A 25,591-nucleotide genomic window follows, 5' to 3' on the forward strand; every position below is an offset into this window, starting at 1 on the left:
TTACTTATTTAATGGCAAAGTTTATTCAATATTTTAATAACAATTAAGACAAAACATTTAAAATTTGCAGTTCAAAACATGCACATTCATCAAATGCCAATGACATGTAACACTGCCTAGAACTGAATGTCTTGCTGAAAGTTAACCATTTATAAAACACAGTGCATTTAACATCCAGTTATTTAACTAAACCTGAGGAAAACTACCATAAACACTGAATCAAAAAGTCTTCATTCATGCAGCTTCACAATTTCCACAACAGATTTAGCAGTAATGGTTCAGTGGAGCTGGAGAATCCTAAACTTACCTTGAATGCAAACCTTGATTTTACATAGTGACTACCTTTTATGGAAGTTAATACATATTAAACATGAAATACTTCATGAAAAATTAAGTTGCAGTAGAAAAAAACAATACTAATGCATTTATGGCTTCTATTCTAAAGGAACACAGTAAAACATGATTTTATTTTTACGTATTCTGGTCACAGCTTTATAATTACAAGTTATTGTATACATGGAAAAGCTTGCATTAAATTCAAAATATCAAACCCAAAGGGCTCAATCTTGCAAATTCTTACACACCCAAGTAGTCCACTTTCATATAAGTACAGTTCCTTGAAGCCAATGTGAGTAAGGATTTGCAGGACTGGGAATAAGTTTTGGAATGCTAAAAGATTCTTTGTTTAATGAAGATGTATCTGTCAACATTCAGAGAACAAACTGGAAAAATCTCAGTTGTTGAGAGCTTTGCTAGAAAGAACACACCCAAGACTAGCAAAATTGAACTGACCAATTCATTTGCTTACAGATCACTAATTTCTGGATATATTATGATGCAAGCCTATAGACGAGGGCATGAAAATGACAACAGTAACAATCATGCATTACCGCAGAACACCTTAAAAATATTAACTCATGCAGACAGAATGATAAACTCATCAAAACAACAGGTGCTTTTACTCAGGAGATAAATCAAGATATAAAAGAAAAGGGGAAATACTTAATTTCCCATCCTCAAATTTTAACACACAGTCCAAATTATTAGTAATTCAACATTAATTAAAATGCACTGAAGGAAACCTCTTGGCATTTTGTAAATGATGTTTTTATGACTGTGTGGATTTTATGGACTTACACGAATCTTCAGCTACCTATTACTCTCAAAATATTTTCTTTAATAATTTTTATACAAATAGATTAACTATAAATCTGTTGAAGTTGTTTTGTAAAAATAAGCCTAACATCTGGAAATGGCAGAAGAAAGTTCACATACAAATGATCACTAGGCTTATTAAAATGTGTTACCAATTACTTTATTATTCAAAGGGACGGGTTATATTTTTATAGCAATTAAAATAACACTGTGTAGATAAGATCTATTGATTTTTGACTGGCACTATCTTAGATTAATTGAAAGAATTGAAAGAATTTTAATGTTAGCTTGTAATTGTTATGCATGCACATGATGCAGATGGCAAATTACCATGTGAATCCCATACTGGATTTTATTAACACTAAATTGAAGGTTTAAGTGATCATAATAAATGCATTATCATTAGCTACTGTCATTTGACTGAAATATTTTTCTTTAAAATAAATATCTGCACACCCAGTGTCTCATTTTAACAGGCTCACAGTGTGCCCGTTAGTGTACTATGTGGTTAGTATACCATCTCACTGTGCACTTAACAATATGCAAGTACTGTGTGTACTGTATACCTGACCTGATTTTTAAAAGTCTGGTTTACATGGGTCCACATTACTGAGGTGATCTTATATTTTGAAGTGGAATTGCATAATCAATCAAAACCTTGTGTACAATTGACAGTATTTTTTCCAGGTTTCTAAGAAGTGCTATTATCTCACTATTGATCCCCAGCGGACTAAAATCAACATCCAGTGCATATGAAAATATATCCAAAGTAGTTGTTTAAACTGATAAAAATACATATCCAAAGTGGAAGAATTCTAAAATATGTTTTGTGGATGATCATTTCAAATTAGAACATGTCAAAAACATAAGAATGACTCAGATGGTGGTGTGATTATTCTCACGTTGGAAACAAAGCTGTACTGTTAGAATGCAACCCCATCAACCAGTATTTCAGTCCGAGTCTAGGACCTTAACCTGATGTGCCAATAGCTCTATCTTTTTAACAGTAAAGAATAAACTGAATGGCAGCATGTGATATTTTTGTTACCAACCACAGGTATGCAGGGCATCTGAACATGTAGCATTCTGGTAACTGACACCTATTTTATTTTATAGGAAGGTAAAAACAGGAAGAATGACCTTGTAAATTTCATTATAATACAATGGATTACATCAGTGTTCTATGCCTTACATAATTTCTGCCAAATCAATGTTTCTGCTCTTTATAACAGAAAAGGGATTTTTTTAATTACTTATAAAAGGAGGTATGCACAGACCAAGCTGTTTTATAATAGTACACTGAAAGATTGTAAAAGGATGATGGTGTCATGGTTCATTTCAGAAATTTGTTGAGGTTGGTCATTGTCCCAAGGATGACAAAAAATAGGGGTCTACACTATAGAAAGGGGGCATGCCCCCAAATTTTTTCTTGCCTTAGGTCAAGTGGTTTGGCCCTCCCATATTGATCCATCTATTTATCTAGGCCTGAAATGGCTTTTCTGAAGGCGGCTCTTGTCTGCATGACTGACTAGCATTACTGTTTCTAGTGGGATAGATTTTCTTTGTCTCCACATTTTCTATTTTCTCCTGTGTTTAAAGATCACTCAAGGAAAGTGAAAAGACGACAACAGCGCATAACATACATACGAAATGTGGAGGGCTGTACCATCTATATGTCCTACTAATTATGTACTTTTTTTATTGTGTCTTCCTTGGTGCTTTGACATACAATGGTAATTTGTACATTTTCTCAGAATAAGGGATAAGAAAATTGTATAGTGCAGCAGGATGGAGGGTGCATTAGTCTGAAAGGCAAGGGGAGTAAAGTTGGCTTTAAGAAGCATATAACTAGTCAAGGATATGGAACATAGATGAAAGCAAGTATGGCTTGTTATTTAATATCTAGATTGAATGATTTAGGAAAGGCAAAATGATTAAGAAATAATTATCCTGAATAGGGGGAAAAATCATTGATAGTCTCATATATATCTCACCCTCTTTCCAAAAAAAGTCTCTCTCTTACTTAGTTTACCAGTCAGAAAGTTAAGTAAAATGTTACTTAACCAATAAAACATTGGTTAAACAAATTAATTTGTTAACCAATAAAACATATTAAAATTGAATTCAGTGGCTTTTAAATCAGGATTAAAGAAATACTGATATCTTACAAAGTTAAACTGAACTCTGATTTGCTATCATCATAAGCAGACAGCACTTTGTTAGAAGATAGATGGCTATTGGTTGTTTTAGAAAGGCCAAATAAAATTAAATCTTCAAAATTTTATTATAGCAATTTTCTTTTTCTGATAGGAAACAAAAAGCTTACCAACATGTGGAAAAACGGTTGGGGTTTTTTTCCTGTAAATTTCTATTAAAAGGTGGAAATGTGTGGGTTTGCCACATGACTGATTAGTTGTGTAAAGAAGGTAGCTGCTCAGCATATTTGGGTTTGTAACAGGAGAGGCCTTTAGTACAAATGGACAGCATATATCATACAATGCTAATGTTATGCATTGCTCTTTTGTTCAGATAACTTTAGTATAAAAATGGTGAAATTTCCACAAATAATTCATTTGTTTTCATGAATTGGAAAAACTTTCTATTGAAATTATACTAGGATCAGATGTATACAAATCAGAAGCATTGCAAAACAGTCTAAATTATGATGAAGGGAGATAAGGCAGAGTATAATATTTGTCTAATTTAACAAAACAGCAATATGCATCCCATACCAAAAGATGGCAGCATGTTAAACACATATATTACTGACTGAACAATAAAATAAAAGGAAAAGTTTGTATAAGGCCAAAGGTGCAAAGTATCACAGATTTAAAAGCAAGTGCCATCAAGGCAACTTGAATTAGGCTCGTTCCACTGTAAAATTTTCTCCCAAGTATGGAGAATCAAGCATGCAGTTCTGACATCAGGACTTGAGTTACCTTCCTTTTAAATGTCTTTATAAATTATGTCTGAAGACAGAAAAACATATATGGAACTTCTTTGGCAAACATTCTTTTAGGTTAGTTTGACACGAACACCTGTAAATGCCTTGATTTTGAAATCTTACCTAAGTGAAGGTGAAATAACACCATTAAATGCTGGTTATTCAGTACTTGTTGAAATGAAAGGCTCATTACCAGTTGTACTTTATAACCACTTACAGACCTACACAAATATTAATGATCTGTCAATAGTATGTTTGGTAATCTGGCCATTAATTATCTCCCAAGTATTATGGTATATGAACAATACTGATTCAGCCTCATTATAAATAAGCACTCTGGCAATATACAAGGTAATTTTCAATCTCTGTTACAAAGACTAAGCAAATACTTGTTAAAAAGTTTAGAGGGATGGTGTGTTACAGTATAGTTGCACAGTGCTTATGTCTATTGAATACACAAATCCAAATGGATGGAACAAGATCAACAAAGATCTTCCTATAATCTCTGAGACTAGACCTTGGTAATAGATCCCAGCAAAGATTTAGTAGTTTGTATTATGGAAGTGATTATTAGGGCCCTATATTTCAAGCTGTGCTCCTTCACCACTCTTCTGGTCTTTGTTTTGTGGTATCATAAGCTCTTATTACTTCAGATTGGGAAACTATTCCGTTTTCATCTTGAGAGAAAGCATAGCCATCTGCGGATTTGAAAAAAAGAAAGTAGTCATTCTGATTAAAATTGTTTATGATATTCTAGAGGATTGGAATATTTCAAGTTTTACTAAAAGCCACATTTTTCAGTATCTATCTTGGCAGAAGGGTGGGGAGAATATAAAATAATTCCTTTTATATTATTGGGAGAAGTGGAAACAACAGCAGAAATAATTCTGTACAGTTCCACAAGGCATGACTTTGACCCCTCAAAAGGCAATGGAATTTACTGTTTACCTGAAGGCAAGACAACTTAAATTATAAGATAATAAATAAATTCTATACATGGAAAATTTATAATTTTGAAAATAATTTTCCATGTATAAAATCTAATTATTGGAGGGCCGTCTTAAATTCACAGCCACCCCCCCCCCCCCAACTACTACAAGCAGGGAAAGCAGCATTAGGGGGACAGGCAACTAGTAGGACCAGCAGCCCTGTTGTTGCCTATCAGCTTGTCTTCCTTACAGTCTCTGAACAGTAGCCTGACCCTCCACAATTTCTGCCTCCTCTCCTTCCCTCCCACAGGTGCTCCACACAGGTTCTGCCCCCTCCCCTCACTGCTTATTGTCAGATGCAGCTCCAGCTCTATTTCCTCCTGGGCACAGAGAACATCCTGGAAGCTCAGACTCCTGCCTGGTCACATAGTGGCAGCAGTGCCAGCCCCAGGGTAGTGCAATGCAGCCTGCCACAGTATGCAGTAGGAGGGACGAGGGGCAGGCTGTTGAGGGAAGGTTGGGGTGAGGTAGAGGCTGTTGGGCGCAGGCAGGCAGAAGGCAGGCAGTTGTTATGGCTCTCACTGGCCTCAACCCAGGCTTGGGGCTGGAGTCCAAGCTACAGCACTCACTTGCTCCCCCTTCAGCCTTGTACTTGAATCCAAGACGAAGGGCTTTTGCCTCTCCATGTTGAATGGGGGGAAAACCTCATTTCAGATTTGAGTAAATATGGTAAATCAACTGTCTGTACATATGTGCTGGTCCAAATTATATATGGTTATGAATGCTGTGAATTTTGATATTGTTTATGTAACAGGGACATCATAAGCTCTTATGATTCTCTTATCGCTAACTATTCTAACTATTCCTAATACAACACAGAAGATACTGACATTGGCTGTTTACAATGGGAAAAATCTACAACATGAAGAAAAAAGAAGCCAGACTACATTATTACAAATACAATCACATGTATGGTTTGCTTGACTTGACAAAAAACATTGGTAGCATTTCATAACCATCTTATTTTGTAGAGGAACAAAAAAATAAAAACAAACCAATGTTGGAATGATTTTCCAAAATGTACACTATATCTAGTAGCAAAATAAGCTCATAACTGCAACAATTTAATTGAAAAATTAAACCTAACTAAAATTGGAGTAAACAGATTTGTCCTGTGTTGTGCAATACCAATATAAGAGGCACATATTAGGTTTTGTGTTCTAGTTAGATATCTCATAAAAAGTGTTTAATACAATACATTGTGGCTGGAATAAGAAAATCACAACTTTTTGTTTATAATAATAGCAAAATAGACTTTAAAAAAAATTAAACCAATTTGTTATTTTTCCATTAAAATCCCAAACACTTACGAAGTAAGTTTTGCTGCACAGAATCAGAGCGGTACAAGTTCACGTGATTTTTCTTAAAGACATTCTTCAGTAGTTGGGCTCTTTCAGTTAAGCTAGAAAGAAAGTGGAAATTTATTAAAAATTACGTTGACCAAGGACAACATTCATTTTGCCTAGGGGACTACCAAAAAGTGTTAGCAAACTTAAATAAAAACTATCCTTTTTAAACAGAGAAAAAAACATTAGTGATCAGTTATACATGCTTTGAGGCCAGGCATAATTGTAGCCACAAATACTGGGAACTGGAGGGATCATTCCTTCTCTCCCTTGCCAAAGTAGCCGAGAGGATGGGAAGACCAGGAAGAAGGCAGAGGCAAGGTCTTTCCACTGTACATGGATATGTTGTACCCATGAAAGGAAATGCAAAATGCATGCTCCCTACAAGCTCCAAGAAACTCTAGTGGGGTATTATGCTTCATGGCGCTTGCGTTTTTGGGTGGTGCAGGTCTACACTCCTTACTACAAGGCTACATACAATTTACACCATTTGGGTTTGAATGTACACTGTACAGCAAAACACATGCCTTGCAGGACTTTTTTTTTTTTTTTTTTTACATTAAAAAAAATCTAGAAGCATAGTGATACAAAGCCACTGTGTTCATGTTAGTAAAAATGCTCTAAATGGCTTGTTTAATAAGGTTTCTCAGATTCAGACATCTTTGACAATCTGTCATTACAACTGACTATATATGGTGACTATATATTATAATATGGTAACTAATATTAGAAAGTTTACTCCAGTAAAAGAAAAGGGACCAATATTTTTGTTTTGGGAGATTTCTGATTGTCATATAGTTATAGTCTTCACTCTTTCCCTGCTTTCCAAAACCACAGCAACTAAAGGGTGGCCAGTCAATATACTTGATCTTAGCCTACAAGAGGCTGAGAAGTCAAATAATTGGAAAGTCAGTTCCCCACAGGAGCTGAAGTAGAAAACAAACAACTCAAAACAAAACAGGGGAATATTAATGACCATTTCATCTAGTTGAATGTCCAAGCAAGGGTCCAAAGTTTCAAGCTATGAAATTTACAAATACTGAACAGCCTGCATGGGATCATCTCCTTAGTATACCTCGTGGTACCTGCTGACTTCAGCAGCTGGGCAGAAGCAGTCAGGTGTAACAGTGGCCATGGAAATCTTAGGATCTGTGGTAAACTAAGTCAGAGCAGATTATGCTGTGCTTAAATAATTTTGTACCAGAATCTTTTAATCAGACCATATAAACATAATGGACACCACAGGATTAATTCTTGCCTCTAGTCCAATCACTATGTTCAAATGACAGAGTATCTTTTGGGAAAACATCTAATTATGATTTAGACATTCTCCACAACAGTCAATCATAACCCTTAGCAAGTTGCTGGAATGGTAAATTAATCTCACTGTAAAAATATACATGCCTTATTTTTACTCAGACTTCCAGGCACTGGATTTGTTATAACTTCATCTGTGACACTATCAGATGTCTGATCTCCAGGTAGATACTTGATTATGATCATATCACCCCTGAAGCTTCTTCTATGATAAATGAAGACTACTGGAATCCAATGACGATAAGTATTTTATCCAGCAACTGATTAATATAGTAGGCATTCATTAGACCAGGGATTCACCCCAGTTGAATGCTTCAGCTCAGATTAGAGCATCAGAGCATATTAATGGAAGCATTTCTGCCTCTGATGCAATGAACCTTTAATTATTTAATGTACAGTAGCATAGCTTCAACAGGAGACATTAAGGACCCCTACACTCCCTCCCTTTCCCACCAGTGGTTTGGTGGTTAGGAAAATATTTTAGGAGGCAAGAGTTCTGGGTTTAGCTCTTAAGCAGAAGAAACTGAATCTGAGCTTCCCACATACTTGTGTAAATGCTCTAACCACTGAGCTACTAGACAGTGGGACAGTGACTCTTCTTCTACTTATGCCCTGCATGAAAGGACCAACCACTCTTTAATTTTTATGAGAGAGGCTATGGCACTAACTCTAACAGAGGGTTCTGTGAATCCTAAGTGCACAAAAGTGCCTAATCTAGGCTTGAGGGGGTCTGGAATTAAGAAACAACCCTGTCTTCAGCACTTCTCATTAGCTAGTTTAGACACATTCTCCTGGGTGTTGGCTTGTGTGGACCATTTCTTAGGTGCCTCGTTTCCTATGTGCCTAATTCAGGACTTTATATTCTCCTAAAGTGGATAAGACACTTAATGTTAATGGCTAGAATGGTTAATTAGTGGACAAGGAACCATAGGCTACAATATCTATGGAAAGTGAAGCTGAGGTAAGAAATACATCTGGGATAGGAAAGAACTATACGTTTACCTAACATGAAGTAAACTATATGTTTACTTAACATACTTTCAAATAGACAGGGGTTCAATTCTTCACTTCTTAGTTAAATGGGGACTGCAGGGCCATGGCCTTTATTTTTAATTATCCTTTGGGCATTCAAGGTTATATTTTAAAATCTGCATGCATCAAATCCAATACATACCTCAAAATCTACATTAATTAAGTGCACTAACAGGCAAAGGCTGAATAGTACTTTCAAACCCATAAAGTGTGCGTATTCTTGAATAGCTTCTGTCTTTCTTAAAATACTGACTATTTCATACATTCCTACTCAATTATAGTTTAAAAACCTTCTAAGATAGCTTGGACAAAAAAAGTGGGGATGCACTTGTTATAGTTGCGTTGACATATCTGCAAAATTTAAGGTGACACACTGTTCATTTTACCATTCAATTTTGGCCAGTTCAATGCCAGTAGATTTTTTCCGAGTAGATTAGAAAAAAAAATAATACTGAAACACTACAGAGTTTAAGAACTGGGTCAGAAGTGGGTAAATATTTTTGGGAGTGAATGTATGGAATATTAGTTTACTTTAGAGCACCCTTTTACTTTAGTCATTTCAGTTTTAGACACAAAGGTTTTTAGAATATCAGTTACAATGCTCTGATGGTAAATAAATCTTTTGTATTTCAAACTGGTTACTTTACAGAGTCACAGAATCATAGAAAATTAGGGTTGATCAGGATCTCAGAAGGCCATCCAGTCCAACCTCCTGCTCAAAGCAGGACCATCCCCAAATAGATCATTCTAGCCAGGGCTTTGTCGAGCTGGGCCTTAAAAACCTCCAAGGATGGAGATTCCATAACCTCTCCAGGAAACCCGTTCCAGTGCTTTACAACCCTCCTAGTGAGAATTTTTTTCCCCCAATATCCAACTTAAATGTTCCTTGCTACAACTTTAGACCTTTGCTCCTTGCTCTGTCACCTACTACCACTGAGAACAGTCTAGCTCCATCCTCTTTGGACCCACCCTTCAGGTAGTTAAAGGCTGCTATCAAATCCCCCCTCAGTCTTTCTTCTGCAGACTAAATAAACTTGGTTCCCTTAGCTGCTCCTTGTAAGTCATGTGCCTCAGCCCTCTAACCATTTCTGTTGTCCTCTGCTGGGCTCTCCAACTTGCCCACATCTTTTCTCTAGTGGGGCCCAAAACTGGACACAGCACTCTAGATGTGGCCTCATCAGTGCAGAAAAGAGGGGTATAATGACTTCCCTCAATCTGCTGGCAATGTTCCTGCTAATGCAGCCCAGTATGCTGTTAACCTTCTTGGCAACAAGGGTGCACTATTGATTCATATCCAGCTTATTGTCCACTGTAACCCCCAGGTAGTTTTCTGCAGCCAGTTGGTCCCAAGCCTGTACTGGTGCATGGGACTGTTCTGCCCTAAATGCAGGACTTTGCACTTGCCCTTGTTGAACCTTGTGAGATTTCTTATGGCCCAATCCTCCAATTTGCCTAGATTACTCTAAATCCTAGGTTTCCTCTCCAGCATATCTACTACTCCCCCCCAGTTTGGTGTCATCCACAAACTTGCTGGGCGCATCCAGACGAGCCTGCACATGTCTCTTGCAGCATCTCAAACTCCTTCAGTTTTCAAAACATTCCCCACACAAAATTAGACCAGAAGACAAACAATGTGGGGCAGGCCACGGTCCTGGACAACGGGAGGCAATGGGAGGCTGGGTCCTCCAGAGATGCTCTGGCTGCCAGAACTTCTCTATGGTTGGCCCTTGCCCTGGTGCTGAAGCAAGCCAGGCAGTGTGCCAGCAACAGGGAGCTGGACCCAGGCTGCAGTGCTGGTAAGTAAAGGGGCCAGGGGGCTGGAGGAAGGGCCAATGGGGGAGGTACACCCCTGTTGGCTCTGCCCACCCCCTAATCCCTTCTCTGCCCTGCCCCATCCCCCACCTGCCCCGAGCCCTCTGATCCCTTCCCTGCCTGTCCAAGCCCCCCCGAGCCCTCCCCATCCCTGCCTCGCCTATCTCCAAGCCCCCTGATCCCTGGCTCCACCCCCTGCCTGTCCCCTGAGCCCCAATGATCCCTGCCAGAGCCCCTTGAATCCCCCCAAAACTGTCCCCCCACTCCAGCAACCTGGCAACTAAAAAACCCAAAAGAACCCCAGCACTCACACACCAGCAGTACAGCTGCCCATCAGGGTGACTGGGCCCTACCCCCCCAGCACAGCTCCAGCCCAGGCCCTGCTGCCCCCCGCTGCCCTGTGCTATGTGTGTGGGGGGCTCTGCCAGGAGGCCCCGGAGACCCCCCAGCATCTGTGATGAGTAGAGGATTTAAAAAAAATGATTTTATTTATTTATTTTTTAAAGTGCCAGAGACTGTGGTGGGGGGGACAGCCATTAGGGGCTGGGGGTGCAAGTTGGGGATGGGGCCAGGTAGGGCAGCCATTGTGGGAGCTGTGGGGGGTGGGGGTTGGGGCTGGGTGAAGCAGCCATGGGGGGGCTTCAGGAGATCATGTGGGATGGGGCCAGGTGGAACAGCAATCTAGGGGGCTGGGGGAGCAAGCAGGGGTGGGCCCTGCAGGGGGACAGCCACTGTGGGGGGCTGTAGCCCCTGAGGGGGGTAGCAAAACATATAGGTATTTAGAATTCACTTTATTATGATGATAGAAACACTGGTAGGCTTCCAAATTGCTTTAACACTTCAGATGTATCAAAAAAACATTGCCCAACTGATCGCTGTCTCTCTCTCTCTCTTTTTTTCTATATATTAGTGGTATTTTGTTTTAATTGTGGAGGAACATGGATTTCAGGGTATTTAACAGAGTGACTTTGGGATTTTTTTTTATCAGGGGTTTTTCAGTTTTTAAATAGGGAACACCAGAATTCCTGCTAGGGAGGCCAGTGGCAGGACCCTGCCTACTCAGAGTTGGCACGTTGGACCCAGCTGGAGGTGGCTGATTTCCTGGCCAATTGGTGCTAGAAAGACATGCTTGGACAGTTCAAAGGAGGCCACCACACTGGGAACTTCTTCTAGGCAATAGCTGCTCAGATGGCTGGGCAGGGGGCACACATGGCAGTAGTGCTACACAAAGGCCAACCCAGCAGCCACAGCCTGCTGGCAGCTGGCCCAGAGGGGCAGATGCTTCTACTGGCCGTGCAGTTCTCTTCCGGGTCTGGCAGGTGCGCAGCAGGTCACAGCCAGGCAGCAGCCCCCACTGCCAGACTGCTACAGTGGGAGAGGGTACAGGGAACTCTCAGGGCTGCTGCAGCAGTCCAGGTGGCACAAGGGGTAGTGTCCCCAGGTACCAATTGGCTGGGCCTCTGAAGCTCCTGAGGGTAAGTATCCCTGAGCTACTTGACAGGGTAGCTTTTTTTGTACTGCTGGGGCCAGGACAGGGCAGTTTTTTTATACTGCTGGGGACAGCACAGGTGCTGGCCCCGGGCTCTAGCTCCCCCTGCCTACAGATCTGGGAGAAGCCAGGCAGGGTTATTTTGCCCCAAGTGGCACAATGTTCCCCACACCAAAGTGCATGGCTGGTCATGTGCGCTGAGGCAAAAAGCCCTGGCTCAAATTTGCACTGCTTTTATTTGAGCTGCTGCAAGCACACGTGCCTGCATGTGTGGACGTGCCCACTGAGGGCGTAGTCCATCTCATCTTTGAGATCATTAATGAAGATATTGAACAAAACTGGGCCCAGGCCTGACCTCTGGGGTACTCTATTTGATACCAGCTGCCAACTAGATATCAAGCCATTGATCACTCCCTGTTGAGCCAGTTTTCCTTAGCTAGTTTGCAAAAAATGCTGGAGGAGACCATTATCAAAAGCCTTTGCATACTGAGCCTGCAAAAACAACAATTCTACAAGGGAGAGTGTTCATACGGACGCAGAGCTGGAAGGAACCTTTAGAAGTTATCTAACCCCAACCAGAGGTAGGATTATCCCTATCCAAATCCTCTTGTACAGATTCACTCTCTAACCTATTAGTAAAACTATAGTCAACCCTAACACAACCACAAGGCATAACACACCTTATAGCAGCAGGAAAATGATAGCCAATGTCCTGCTGCTGCAAGGGTTGTTAAAAATACACTCAGGAACCCCTTTCATATTTTAGGCTCCCACAGGATCTTTCAGTCAGTAATGTTAAAACATGAAACTACACTTTTAGTTAGAAATGTGAGTATATGGCACTTGTATCATCTTGTAAACTAACTCTTAAAAAACATTTATTCAAATAAATATGTCTGGTTGATAAAATATGACAGTCTGTACTAAACGCATTGTGCTAGTGCAACGAAGAGAAGTGAAATGATTAATGTTATTAGAATATCTAAACTGTCAACATATCAATTAACATCTGATTGTGATCATTAACATTCAAAAAGAGGGTAAAATCTTGACCTACTGGTACTCAAGAGGCAATTATTTTAGTTTGTGTATAGGTAAGTCTTCAGATGGAGGAAGTATGTTCCTCAGCTCTTCCCCCTGATGTTTTAGTTTGTTCCAGACCAGGCAGTGCTTCTCATTCCCTTAGAATTTGTGCTTAAAATTAATTTTGAAGTTAACGTGAACCAACCCATTTTTTCTATTACACTAAAGCAGAGTATTAAAGTACCCAGATGTATCTCAAATGTCTAGTGAAAGTTTAATAGTCTGGAGGTATTAAGCCCTAAAGTGAAAAATCTTGTAAAAAGTTATTTTCAAAGAAGCAACATCCCCATTTTTATTACTTTCTTGCAACCAAGACTATTAACATTTGTTTTATCCCAGATGTTTGGTCTGTATATGTCCATAAAGTGAAAGTTAAATTTGGACAACTTAGCTCTGTTTTATTCAGGAGTTAGCTGTCTCAGTAGAACATTCATTTACTGTAAGGTAGGAGTAGGCAGATGAACAGTTATCATGTCAGCTTCTCTGCCTAAATCCATGCTCCCCATTAACTCACTGCAATTTGATTGCTTGTCCATATCCAGAAGAGACTCATTATTGCTAATTATAACAGTCTAGTATAAATCTTGTGAAAAACTTTCTTAAAGGCCAGAATATTTCTGACTCCTGTTTTGTTGAATGGATAATTTCATCTCCATGAAGGGAAGCTGCAGAGGTATTTTGAAAGTAGATGATAATATAGGGATTAACCCTGCAACCTGAATTGAGGTACTAAATAAAAAAAAGACCCGAGACCTTTAAATATTAAAACCCAGATGCTTAGAGATATTTAGGTGTCCTATTCCACAGAGTTCAATGGAAGTTAGATGCCTGTACCTTTCAGGGCACAAATCTTGTTTGGAGGATGAATGCATGTCCTAGCAGTAAATAAAAGCACATCATGAAAAAGCTTTTCAGTTATATGTACTATTATGTACTAATGCAAGGCTTGCAGACATAGGGCTGTGAAGTAGTTCCATAGTGCTCCAATAATTTATGACACTTTCAGTGCTAAAATAAAATCTTCTTGCAAAAGCATTATCTGAGTAATCAGAAGCAACTCCAAATAAAAATATCAGAAATAGTTCTGGACAGGGAACATCTGTACTGCTTTTTTGGTACTCTTGAATGTATTGTCAAGATGGAAGGCCCAGCACACCAACTCCCAAGTTACTAGGCACCAATCAAGAAATAGTGCCTCTTCCCTGAGGGTGCCCCAGCCACTATTCTCAAGCAGAAATCTTGATAGCAGTGGTAGAAGGCCGGCAGGATGCTGCCTCTTGTGTGTTTGGCATACGCAGAGTAACAGAGGACAGGTGTGAAAATGCTTCTCAATTGTACCTTCAAAGAGCACTGTGGAAGAAGTATATAAAGTATACTCAGGGAAGACCTTGTTGAATGCAAGGGAGGGAAAAACTCTCTCCAGCAAAACACCACTTAACATCAATGTACTTAAATAGAGTAAAATGTACAGGTTCACCTGAGCTCTAATGACTAATTTGGATGGAAATTCAGTATAACAGAGATGTGTGCATTTCTCAGACAACTGAGCTGAAATAAAGAAGGGAGAGGGTTTAGAGACTTAAGAGCTTCAGAAGCACACTGATTTGCTCTCTCTCAAACCCACTGAGGAGAGATGCCTTTCATCATTCTTCCTGCTACAAAAGCAAAATGTTTTGGTGTGTTCTTTTCAAAGTCAACACTATAACTCTTTGCCATCCTTCTACAAAGTTGAATGAGCTTTCATTTCTTCAGCTCTCCTATTTACTCCTCCTTACTTTTCAGTGTTATATGCTTGGTACATGGAAGAATTTGTGTAAGAGTTTTGTAGGAAGTTTTGTTTATTTCTCAACAGTTTTAGGTTTATCCTCTATATTTTGCTTTACTTGACTAAGTACACAAAGACAGACAGATTTTCTGGACTGCTTTGTTACTCTTTGTTTAATGTCAGTAAACTGTGAAGATACCATGCCGTTTTCCTTCAGGCCATGTACCCAACTGAAAGACTTTCAATACGGTTTAAACACACCTGCTTAGACAGCTCATAAACATTTTTGCAAATGAACCAAGCTCAAACTTGTTTTCTATCAATTGGAAGAACAAGGTATTACAAGTCTGTTAATATTTAGTTTACCCCACAATGGACAGGACAACCAGAAATGAATAACCTGTGTTGAAAATATGCCATTAGGTCCTGATTCTTCAGAAAGATGCACACCAGTATCAGTAGGCATGTACACAGCCTAATGAACGTTAATGGGACCTCAGTACAGATGTCAGTTTGCTTGCATCTTATTACAAGAAAAAGCTATTATCAAGAACTCAAAGTTCTCGATGCGTTGTGGTTGTGAAAATTCAACAGCAAGATTTAAAAATTAAAAAAAATAATTACAGGTATACTTCTTTTACAGTACCTCTTGCCATGTACAACTGCTCCTGGATCTTGAGACTTTGCTTCTAATTCCTGAACTTCATCTACTAGAGTCTTAAAAATAGCTCTCTTGATTCTGCAATACAAAACACTTTCAGATACTCTCTTGCTGAAACTGACAGCCTTTATTACTTAAAGAATTGGAAAAAAATATTTATGTACAACACCATTTTTGCCATGTGATTTCAATTAAATCTTCAAAGACATTAAGCATTAAGAGCTGTCAATCTAAATACACTTAGTCAGCTGTTGGGCAAATTACAAATAAAAGAAGAGGCTTAGTTTATAAATTAAGAGTGCCAATTACTCTCACCATTTAGAGCATTAAAAATGTACATTTATGGTTAAGACTGAAAATGACAAGGTGAGCTGTAGTTTACCAGAATCAAACAAAAGCTTCAATTGTTTTTTAAACAAATTAATATTTAGAAAACATTAATATTTCTAGTCCATGCTTTCTCCTATAAACTTTAAGAGTTATGTACTTACACTTTGTATATTACATCGAAGAGCAAAGCTGTCATAGGTATACATAAAAGGCCCATCCAAAACATTCCAGAGCTGAACATCATAGCTGCCTGGTGAGATAAAACACAAGAGATTGTATTATTGTGAAACGAAATAGCAAAACTTAAGACTTCTCAGCATTTTCTTGGTTCACAGTATAGCAATCAAATTTTTCAGTACTTTGCTGAGATCTACAATGCAACATAAAAATTACTGGGCACCATTCTGAAAACTCATCCTCAGCGGGTGGAAGTCTGCTAGCAGACAATAAACACATACGTTAAAAGTTTATTTGTAACTAAATAGTTTAGTTCCTTAAAGATAGTGCTTCACACCACCTCACTGCTAATGAACAATTTTATGGGTGTGAGACTTAAAGATTTAGCAATATTTTTAATATTTTAGAGAAAATGTTCTAAGAACAGTAACTCCCATTTACCATCAACCATAATATGAGATAATAAATACTTAGAGAAATTTTTCTTTAAAAGTGTTTTGTGATACAGCTCACATCACTGAAGTGTATTATTTCTCAAATGAGCCTACTATAGCAGAGACTACTTAAGGATTCATTTAGGATTCAGAACTTCAAAAATAAGGATAAGTTACGCACTTCCTCTGCAATTCTGTAATTCTCTAATATATTCATATCTAAATAAAATCTTTTAAGAAATAAAGAATATTAGTGCAAGGTAAAATACTTCTTGAAATATACTTTTTGGCTTTTAGTTAGGGTGTGTAATTTTATCTTTTTTTTTTTAATTTAAACTGTCACTAGGAGGAAAGCATAGTTTCTCCTGTCCATCTTACTTTACTTGATTTTGCACACCTGTTAAAACTGAGGCCAAAAGAAATAATATCCTCCATGTAAATTACTATAAAGGATATTAAATTAATTTCAGCCTGCCTTTGTAATTCATGCCAAGCAGCTACATCAGAGGTATTAGTTGGAAGGACAATGACCCGTGATTAAAAAATTACTGTGTCAGTTTGTCGTCATCATAATTATTAAAATGCCTTTGTAATATAAATTAGATTACACAGATTAAGAGTAACACTTGTATAGCATGACAACATCTGAATACTTTTGTTTCATTTCCCATTGTTAAATTTCTTCTAAAGGTTAAAACTGCAATACCCAATTAAGGAAAAAAAAACTAAAAATGAGACAAACACAAATATTGTCAAGAAACTGAAAGACTATTTTTTGGTGGCACGTAAATAAACATTTGTTTCAAAACAGCATGTGGTACATTACCCATGAAATGAAGAAGTGATAGTTTCCACAAGATTTCATTATAAGAGATGATGAATATAGCCATTTACTTTACTTTTCAGAATGCATGCAGATGTGAAGAGTCTTTAGAAAACTTTTTAGTTAGACTGCTATTCAGTAAACATATCTTTTCTCCACACACCTTCCTGTACATTCACATTTTATATTCAAAGTAACCATTAAAAGGCAAAAATGCTGCTTTATTATTTTAGGGTTTTTTAGCAAAAATAATTACCACAAAAACATTTATAAACACTGAAGACAAAATTAAAATAAACATCATGATTAACAGCTGCAACAGAAAATGCTTTACTCCCTCTTCTGTTCCAAGAATGAATACACATAAAAATCACTATATAAAGCAAAACATGACCTTCAACATGCTTGATGACATACTCAATTCTTAAAACCACTACAAGTAGGAAATGCCTATCAAAAGTACACTTTGCAAGCACTGTTATAGTTAAGTAGTAATTATATAGATCCATGGTTTCCTTAAAAGCAGAAGAAAAACACCACAGACGTGATCTAGATCTGGCCCTTACTTTTTATTATTAATTTTAACAACATTTTTAGTTTAGGGAAATGGAGTAAAAGCTATCCTTGCATCAGCCACCCTGTATGAAATGTTTGCTAGTGAAACAGCAAAAGTGATAATGTAGGTCTTAGGATGTTAATTCTGACCATTGTAATGCTAACTATGAATGAAGGAACAACTGGCGCCTACTATTCAGTCCATCCAGCCTTTGGCTTTACAAATGAACAACATGAATTGAGAAAAAAAGTTTTTCTGCGTCATATTTGAAAGCCTGTCAGATTTTTTCTTCTTTTGCAGAGTTAATCCAAACCTAAAAGATTTAAAGCCGACATTCGCATTAAAGACAGAGGGCCTCTTTGTATTTTTTGGATGAAGAGGGAAAAAATAAAATCCCACAGAGGTATTTCCTTCCTTTCTGTACAAGAAAGCTCCCCCTCACTCTGTAGAAACCATTTTTGTTTCTAACTTTTCACATCTCTTTACACATAGGCAGGTCATCTGGGAAATGGCAAACCAATCCTTTTCAGACAATGGCCCTAACAGGAGCAGCCTGTTCTGGGGATGGACTCTGGCTGCCTCTGTTTGCGGTTTACAAATTGTTCCTAATGTGAGAGATTTGTGGTCAATGCCAAGTTTTTCCCTTTTAGGCCTTGTGAAACCAAATGGAATCTGCCACAAAAGTGGCTCTCAGGGGAATTCAGAAATAATCCAAGATGAGAGTTGGACAGCCTATTAAACTGTAGGACTAATAGGTCCCGGGGGAGGAGGTAGGGAGGAAATAACTTGTTGTCTATGTAGCAGGGTCCTCCTCAATATTAAGATTTTCTAAGATGAATTATAATAGCTACGAGTAGCTTTAAATATCAGGTTTGTTGATTTTTTTCTTGATGCTATTTTCTAAGAAAAAATACTAAATATGGTGGCTACTTACCTTTTCAATTCACTAGCACTGAATAAAATCCTTGACAACAGAATATTTACAAAACACTGATAGAAATAGTCTATCAGATTATTGGATATAAAACTGAAATTCACAGGTAAGACTAGCCCCTTTTTCTTTTCTATATGAAGGATTCTGTAGATACATTTAGATAGATCATTTTTAAGGATGAGAGTATCCTTTCAGAAGGCAAGGAGGTAAAGATGGAAAGAGCAATAAAACCACTCTATGGAAAGGTTTACAAACCTTTCTGTTGCATCTAATCTAGAGATTATCTAGGTTTATATCCTGTTCACATCACTGTACTGGTATATGAATGCTTTTGAAGCATTTAATCAAAATAACATATGTTTCTCCTCTCTTCCTTCTCATCCTATAGAGAAGCAGCTTGATTAATTCATTTTTATGTGCTTTTCAAGAATGCAACAAGGCAAAGTAAGGTTGAAGAGAGTTTTTCATTGAATGAAATTAGGTCATTTCTATTTCTTGATAGAGAACTCTGTAGTATATCTTATCCTGTATTATTTACTGTCCTTTGTATTATTTATTTTCCTGAAAAAGTCAAAAGAAAACAAAACAATGGGTATACAACACATAGTCAGTTTTTAAGTGGAGGCAACACTAGGAATGCCCTGGCAGTCATTACTATATAGGTGAAGAAGGTAGCAGATAAAGGTAACTATGAAATGGTAAGTTTGCCTGAGTAAAAGTGCCTGGATTTTCTCTGCGGTTCATAAATGCAAACAATATTGGAAACTGTCAGCACTTACGCTTAAAATTATTTTGAAATGTGATTTAAAGACAGGTAGACAACTAGAATTAAGACGCCAGTTGTAGGTAACATTCACAAACTCCCGCCAGCTGATAGAGTGAATTTTATTTTTGGGTAAAGATTAAGAAAGATGTAGGGTGCTGAGTAAGAAATGGTGCTAAGCTAGCAGGTGTTTTGTCGGGGTTTTAGCAAAGTTACTGATCTAAACTGTGGACACTAATTTCTTCTTCCCAAAAGGAATAATTATATATTCACTGTGCCAAAGGGAAAGAGTTAGGCATAAAGCTAAAGCCAAACAGTGAAAGGATGCAGTGGTGATAGACTTCAGGGCAGTGTACAAGTTGAAACTACAGAGTGGGAACTTCAGGATGGTAGGGCCTGTTTGGAGAAATGACATGTCCTTATGAGCCAACTGGGCCTTTGTAGTACTACACTGACATTAATGGATAGGGCCCTTGTAGCTTAGGTATTGGGAACCATGGCGAAAGGCTGGGAACAGAGATGAGAGCAAGTATCTAGAGAATTAGTGCCAATGGTTTGGGAGCAGTTTGATACTGGGGATACTAGGGGTCCCAAGGAAATGGAAGTAGACAAAGTAGCATTTTAGGTTCTGCAATACAAGTAGGATTTATAATCAGAACATACTGCATAATTAATATCTTAATTCTGACTCTCAATAGATTTGTTTATACATAAAATTTAAGGTTTTAAGCATGTCAGAATATTGTAGTCTCATGATCCTCTGAAACATGCATATTCTTTTGCCACTCATAAAGCTTCTCAATCACAGAATATCCTTGCTCTCGCACAACTATTCTGTGGCAAAGTTTTTCACATGCGTTGATGAAAAAGTGCTTATTAAGAAGCTAGCATGTATTACAACTGTGGGGGCCAACCTTTCTGATAGGTGAACCACAAATTAAGCCCCATGTCCTCCCTAAAAGCCACTCTAATCTCCTTTCCCCCATCTGATCCGCTGCTGCTCCCTGCCCCCTCCCTAATCTACATGCCACACCCAGACTGCCTGTAGCACATTTGCCACAAGCTGGCTACCCCATGTATTAGCAGTAGCATCACGTGTGTTTGTCCAGGAACACAGCTATATTGCTATTTATAAATAAAGAGATAAAAAGGAATGTTTGGATTTATTTCCAGAGTTTTCTAGTAATCTTTATCATAAAAGTAATATTTTCTATTTGAATTCATGGGGGACTTCATTTCAAAACTAAAGCAAAGAGTTAGTTTAATGCTATGTGGAAATGGGTGTTAGACAAAAAAAATCCAAAAATTACCATTTATAGATGATACACTCAAACAAGTACCTGGGAGATGCCTTTCAAATGTTATAAAGAGTAAGTGTGGAAATCCTTGCCCATTTCTGGATAGGTTTGCCTTAAGGGACAGAGGTTTAAGAACATACATAAGAGGGGAAAGTACTTTTTTTCTATCAATATCTCAATATTTTTCTAGCAACTTTCCCTTTCTAAGTATTATGGAACTACTATACAGATCTATAATCAGATATATGGATAGCATTGAAAAAATTGTCAAACAGCATATGGACAAACACTAAATGCTAACTGTGAGGGAAGAGTAAAAAAAAATGTAGGTTATAGTGAGAAAGCTATGATTGTGGAGATGATAAATGTACAGATTCCCCAAAAGTACTGGTCATACAACAAAGTAAATTTGTGAACATTTCTCACATACAGGCAGTCCTCAACTTAAAATGTTTCGAGCTACGTTTCACACTTACAACATTTATAAATTGACACCGTTTCAACTTTGACATCAGTTACGACTTTACAACGCTTGATCCGATGTGACGCCATGCCAGCAAACAAGTTGGCTGCATCGCTCATCTCCCTGGAGAACATCTGCCCAAACTTCCTTGGATGCTTTTTTTACGAAAGCAGACAAGACTCCAGAAAAACCTGCAGCCAAGACTCCTAAGAAGAAGACTCCAGCCAAGAACCCTTCAAAAAGTCCAACCAAGAGCCTTTCAAAATGTCCAAAGTCACCTCAAAGAAGTCCTTCCAACTCAATATGATTGCTATTTACAATATAAATACATTATGTAGCTATATTACTCAGCTATAATTGATCAAGTCAAAATTCTGGGGTATTTTTCGTGAAACTAGGGTATCGGGCCTTGGTTCAGGAACCGATCCCCCATTTATAACATTGTTTCTTATGAGAAAATTGGTTCTGAGTTGCAACATTTTGACTTAAGACATGGTGTTCAGGAACCAATTGTGTTGCAAGTCCAAGGACTGCCTGTACTCTGCAGGCTCTTGCGGTTACCTATAAGTCTTTTGTTTAAAAAAATATCTGTTGTTATGATTACATAATTCTTTTTTTCCAAATAGTTCTTTTATTAAGATAGTTTAAGATTTTGGGGGTTTTTTTTTGCTTAGTTATATATACCATATTTACCCCAAACCAAGACAACCCTGAATTTTATAAAAAAAAAAAAAAATCAAAGAAAATGAAGGCTGGAAGGGAGCTCGCGTCTACTCCAACCCCCTGCTCAAAGTAGGGCCATCTCCAACTAGATTATCCCAGCCAAAGTTTGTCTAACCAGGTCTTAAAAACCTCCAAGGATGGAGATTTCACAACCTCTTTGGGTAACCTGTTTCAGCGTTTTACTACCCTCCCAGTGAGAAAATTATTCCTGATATCTAACCTAAACTTCCTTGCTGCAACTTGAGACCGTTGTTCTTTGTTCTATCATCTGCCATCACTGAAAACAGTCTAGCTCCATCCTCTTTTGAAGCCCCTTCAAGTAGTTGAGAGCTGTTATTAAATCCCTTCTAAGCCTTCTCTTTTCTACACTAAATTGTCACAACCCAAAGTTGTGATTTTTTGTTTGTGCGCGCTTCGGCATCGCTAAATTATTTTTCCCGCTAAATTGCAGCTTCTTTGCACGGTAGAGTTCTCTGCTGCAGAGGAGAACTCTGGTGCAACAGAGTATTTCCCGCCAGATTTGAAGGTTTCTTTGCAGGGTGCATTTCTCTGCTGCAGAGGAGAGGTGCTCATTGAAAAGAGTTCCTGCCATTCGTATTATAATTCGAGCCCCATTATTGGCTAGTTCTAAAATATGCATACGTGGCGGCTAGTGATTGGCTTGCTAGCCATATAAAAAGCTTGAGTGGTTTCCGCCCAAGCTGGAGATCTCCGAGAATCTCAGGAGGATCCTGAGAACCCCGATTCCGAGAATTCCGGCAGAAATCCGAGAGAATTCCGGCAAGGAATCCACGATTACCTTGTGGATTTCTACGTAAATCTCGGACCAAATGGTGGTTTAATCAGCCGTCAAGAGCCTCTCCCCATTGCCGATAAATTTCTAGACGTATCTCTTCCTGTATACTAAAGATTTAAACCCAAGCCGGACCCGCGGAGCCTTAACAACTCCGTGGTTGAGGGAACCGAACCGAACCCACGGAGCTTTAATAACTCCGGGGAAGAGTATTATTGTACGAACCCATGGAGATTCAGCCACTCCGGGGGAACCGAGCCCACGGAGCCTTAACAACTCCGGGGGAATTGAATCCACGGAGCTTCGACAACTCCGGGGAAAGAGCTGACTTGTCATAATCCTCCAACGAGGATTTAAGCGGAGCTGCACCTGGAAAGCTGTCCAGCCTACACCACCACAATCTTTGGGTGTAAGTAAATAATCTTTTAATCAACCACTACGCGTTTGTGACTAATTCTAGCTTGCCACCGGTTTTCTCCGACCCCGCGTGCCCGGGCTGCTGGCCACAGCCCGCGTGCGCAAAGATGGGCCGCGGATCGCCCCCCCCCCCCCCCCCCCCGACTCGCACTTGGCGGTGGGATCGGGGCCCGGCCCGCACATAAATAAGCCCAGGTCCCTCAGCAGCTCCTCATAAGTCATGTGAAATATGCACCCCACCCCCCATAGATCCAATACATGGAAAATTTATAAATTTATCATTTCCCATGTACAGAATCTAATTTGTCCTCACCACCACTGCAGTGGCAGGGGGTCATGTAGTAGGTGTGGCAGTAAGGCAACAGACTAGGGGAAACAGTGAGGGACAGGTAGGCACTTTACCCCCTAGCACCCATCACTCTCCAAATCACCCCCCTTGTGCCTGCCCTATCCTGCAGCCTCTGCCTGCCTCTTGAAGCATCAGGCCTCTGTTCTCTTGCACCTCACCCTCCTGGCCCAACTGGGCACTCCAGTTGATACCAGCTGTCAACTAGACATCAAGCCACTGATTACTACCCTTTCAGCCTGATGGTCCTGCCAGTTTTCTATCCATTTTAGTCCATTTACCCAACCTGAACTTCCTTACTTTGCAAGAATGTTGTGGAAGGCTGTATCAAAAGCCTTGCTAAAGTCAAAGCTAGGTATATCACATCCACTGCTTCTTCCTGCATCCACAGAGCCAGTCATCTCATCATAGAGGACAATCAGATTTGTCAGGCATGACTTGCCCTTGGTGAATCCATGCTTAATGTTCCTAATCACCTTTTCCAAGTGCTTAGAAACAGATTCCTTGAGGTCCTGCTCGATGATTTTTCCAGTGACTGAGGTGAGGCTGACCAGCTCAGCATCTCCCCAAACTCTGCTGCCAGGTGCAGTAGTCTGAGAGCTGACCTTCCCTGTGAAGACTGAGGTGAAAAAGCCATTAAGTGCTTCAGACGTTTCTGTATCATCTGTCACCAGGTTACTTCCCCATTGCAGTCAGGGAACCAATACTTTCCCTGATCTTCTTGTTGCAGACTTACTTCTAGAAACCCTTCTTGTTACCCTTCACATCCTTGCTAGCTGCAACTCTAATTGTGCTTTGGCCTTCCTGACTTCATCCCTCCATGCCTGAGCAATGCTCTTATACTCCTCCCTAGTTATTTGTCCAAGTTTCTATTTCATGTAAGCTTCCTTTTTGTGTTTTAGTGCACTAAAGAGTTCCCTGCTAAGCCAAGCTGGTCTTCTGCCACACTTGGTGGTCTTCCTGCTCACTGAGATGGTTTTTTCCTGTGCCCTTAGTAAGGTTTCTTTAAAATACAACCAGCTCTCCTGGACTCTTTTCCCCTCAGACCAGTTTCCTAGGGGATCCTACCCATCAGTTCCCTGACTGGGATGAAGACTGCTTTTCTGAAGTGCAGGGTCTGTACTCTGTTGCTCTTCCTTCCTCAGGTTCCTGAACACAATCATCTCATGGTTGCTGCTGCCCAAGTTGCCATCCACTTCTACATTCCTTAGCAATTCTTCCCTGTTTGTGAGCAGCAGGTCAAAAGTACAGCCCCTAGCTGACCTCTCCAACACTTGCACCAATAAGTTGTCCCCAACACTCTCCAAAAACTTCCTAGATTACCTGTGTACTACTGAATTTTCCCTCCCAGCAGTTGGCAGGGTGATGGATGTCCTCCATGACAACCAGGGCCTGCGACTGGGAAACTTCTGCTACCTGTTTGAAGAAAGCCTCATTCACCTCATCCACCTGGTCTGGTGGTCTATAGCAGACCCCCACCATAATATCATCCTTGTTGCTCTCCCCTCTGATCCTAACCCAGAGACTTTTAACAGGCCTATCACCATTTTCATATTGGAATTCTAAGCAATCATATAGCTCTTTTACATATAGCACATCTCCTCCTCTGTGCCCATTCACTCTCCTCCCCCAGCATTCTTGACGGGCTACTAGCTAGTAAGAGATATTACCAAACAAAACATGGTAATAACCTGTCTTGCACCTATTTTAACAACACATTTGATGATAGAGAGAGGTATCTATTCCTTTTGCTTCTTCAACATTGAGGGATCTAATTGGAAAGCAAATCTGTGGAGTCTGTAGGTAGACTAAAAAAAATCTTGATGAACTGCAACAGATTAGATCTTCCCCCTCAGCATTACTGAAGAAAAGTACTTGTGAAGTTGTTTCCTAAACCGCAGGATTATAAACACGTTTTATTTACTCTACATTTTTTAGATG

The 25,591-nt window shown here is 39.2% G+C and overlaps 1 protein-coding gene across 5 annotated transcripts in view; it reads right to left on the minus strand.

Annotated features, from left to right (window-relative positions):
• ATP8A1 (ATPase phospholipid transporting 8A1) overlaps nt 1-25,591 on the minus strand; it is a 187,471-nt gene continuing 161,880 nt past the window's right edge. For 4 of the 5 annotated variants that reach the window (XM_006278342.4, XM_014594927.3, XM_014594926.3 and 1 more), the window contains 4 exons: nt 16,085-16,173; nt 15,579-15,671; nt 6,399-6,490; nt 1-4,797 (listed from right to left, as the gene is read on the minus strand). In XM_006278342.4, coding sequence (XP_006278404.1) covers nt 4,700-4,797; nt 6,399-6,490; nt 15,579-15,671; nt 16,085-16,173 — 372 coding nt within the window. In that variant the 3' untranslated portion in view covers nt 1-4,699. The remainder of the gene's footprint in view (nt 4,798-6,398; nt 6,491-15,578; nt 15,672-16,084; nt 16,174-25,591) is intronic. The other variant, XM_019481062.2, reaches the window with a different exon arrangement.

Source organism: Alligator mississippiensis, chromosome 2 (genome assembly GCF_030867095.1).
Source record: "Alligator mississippiensis isolate rAllMis1 chromosome 2, rAllMis1, whole genome shotgun sequence".
NCBI lineage: Eukaryota > Metazoa > Chordata > Crocodylia > Alligatoridae > Alligator > Alligator mississippiensis.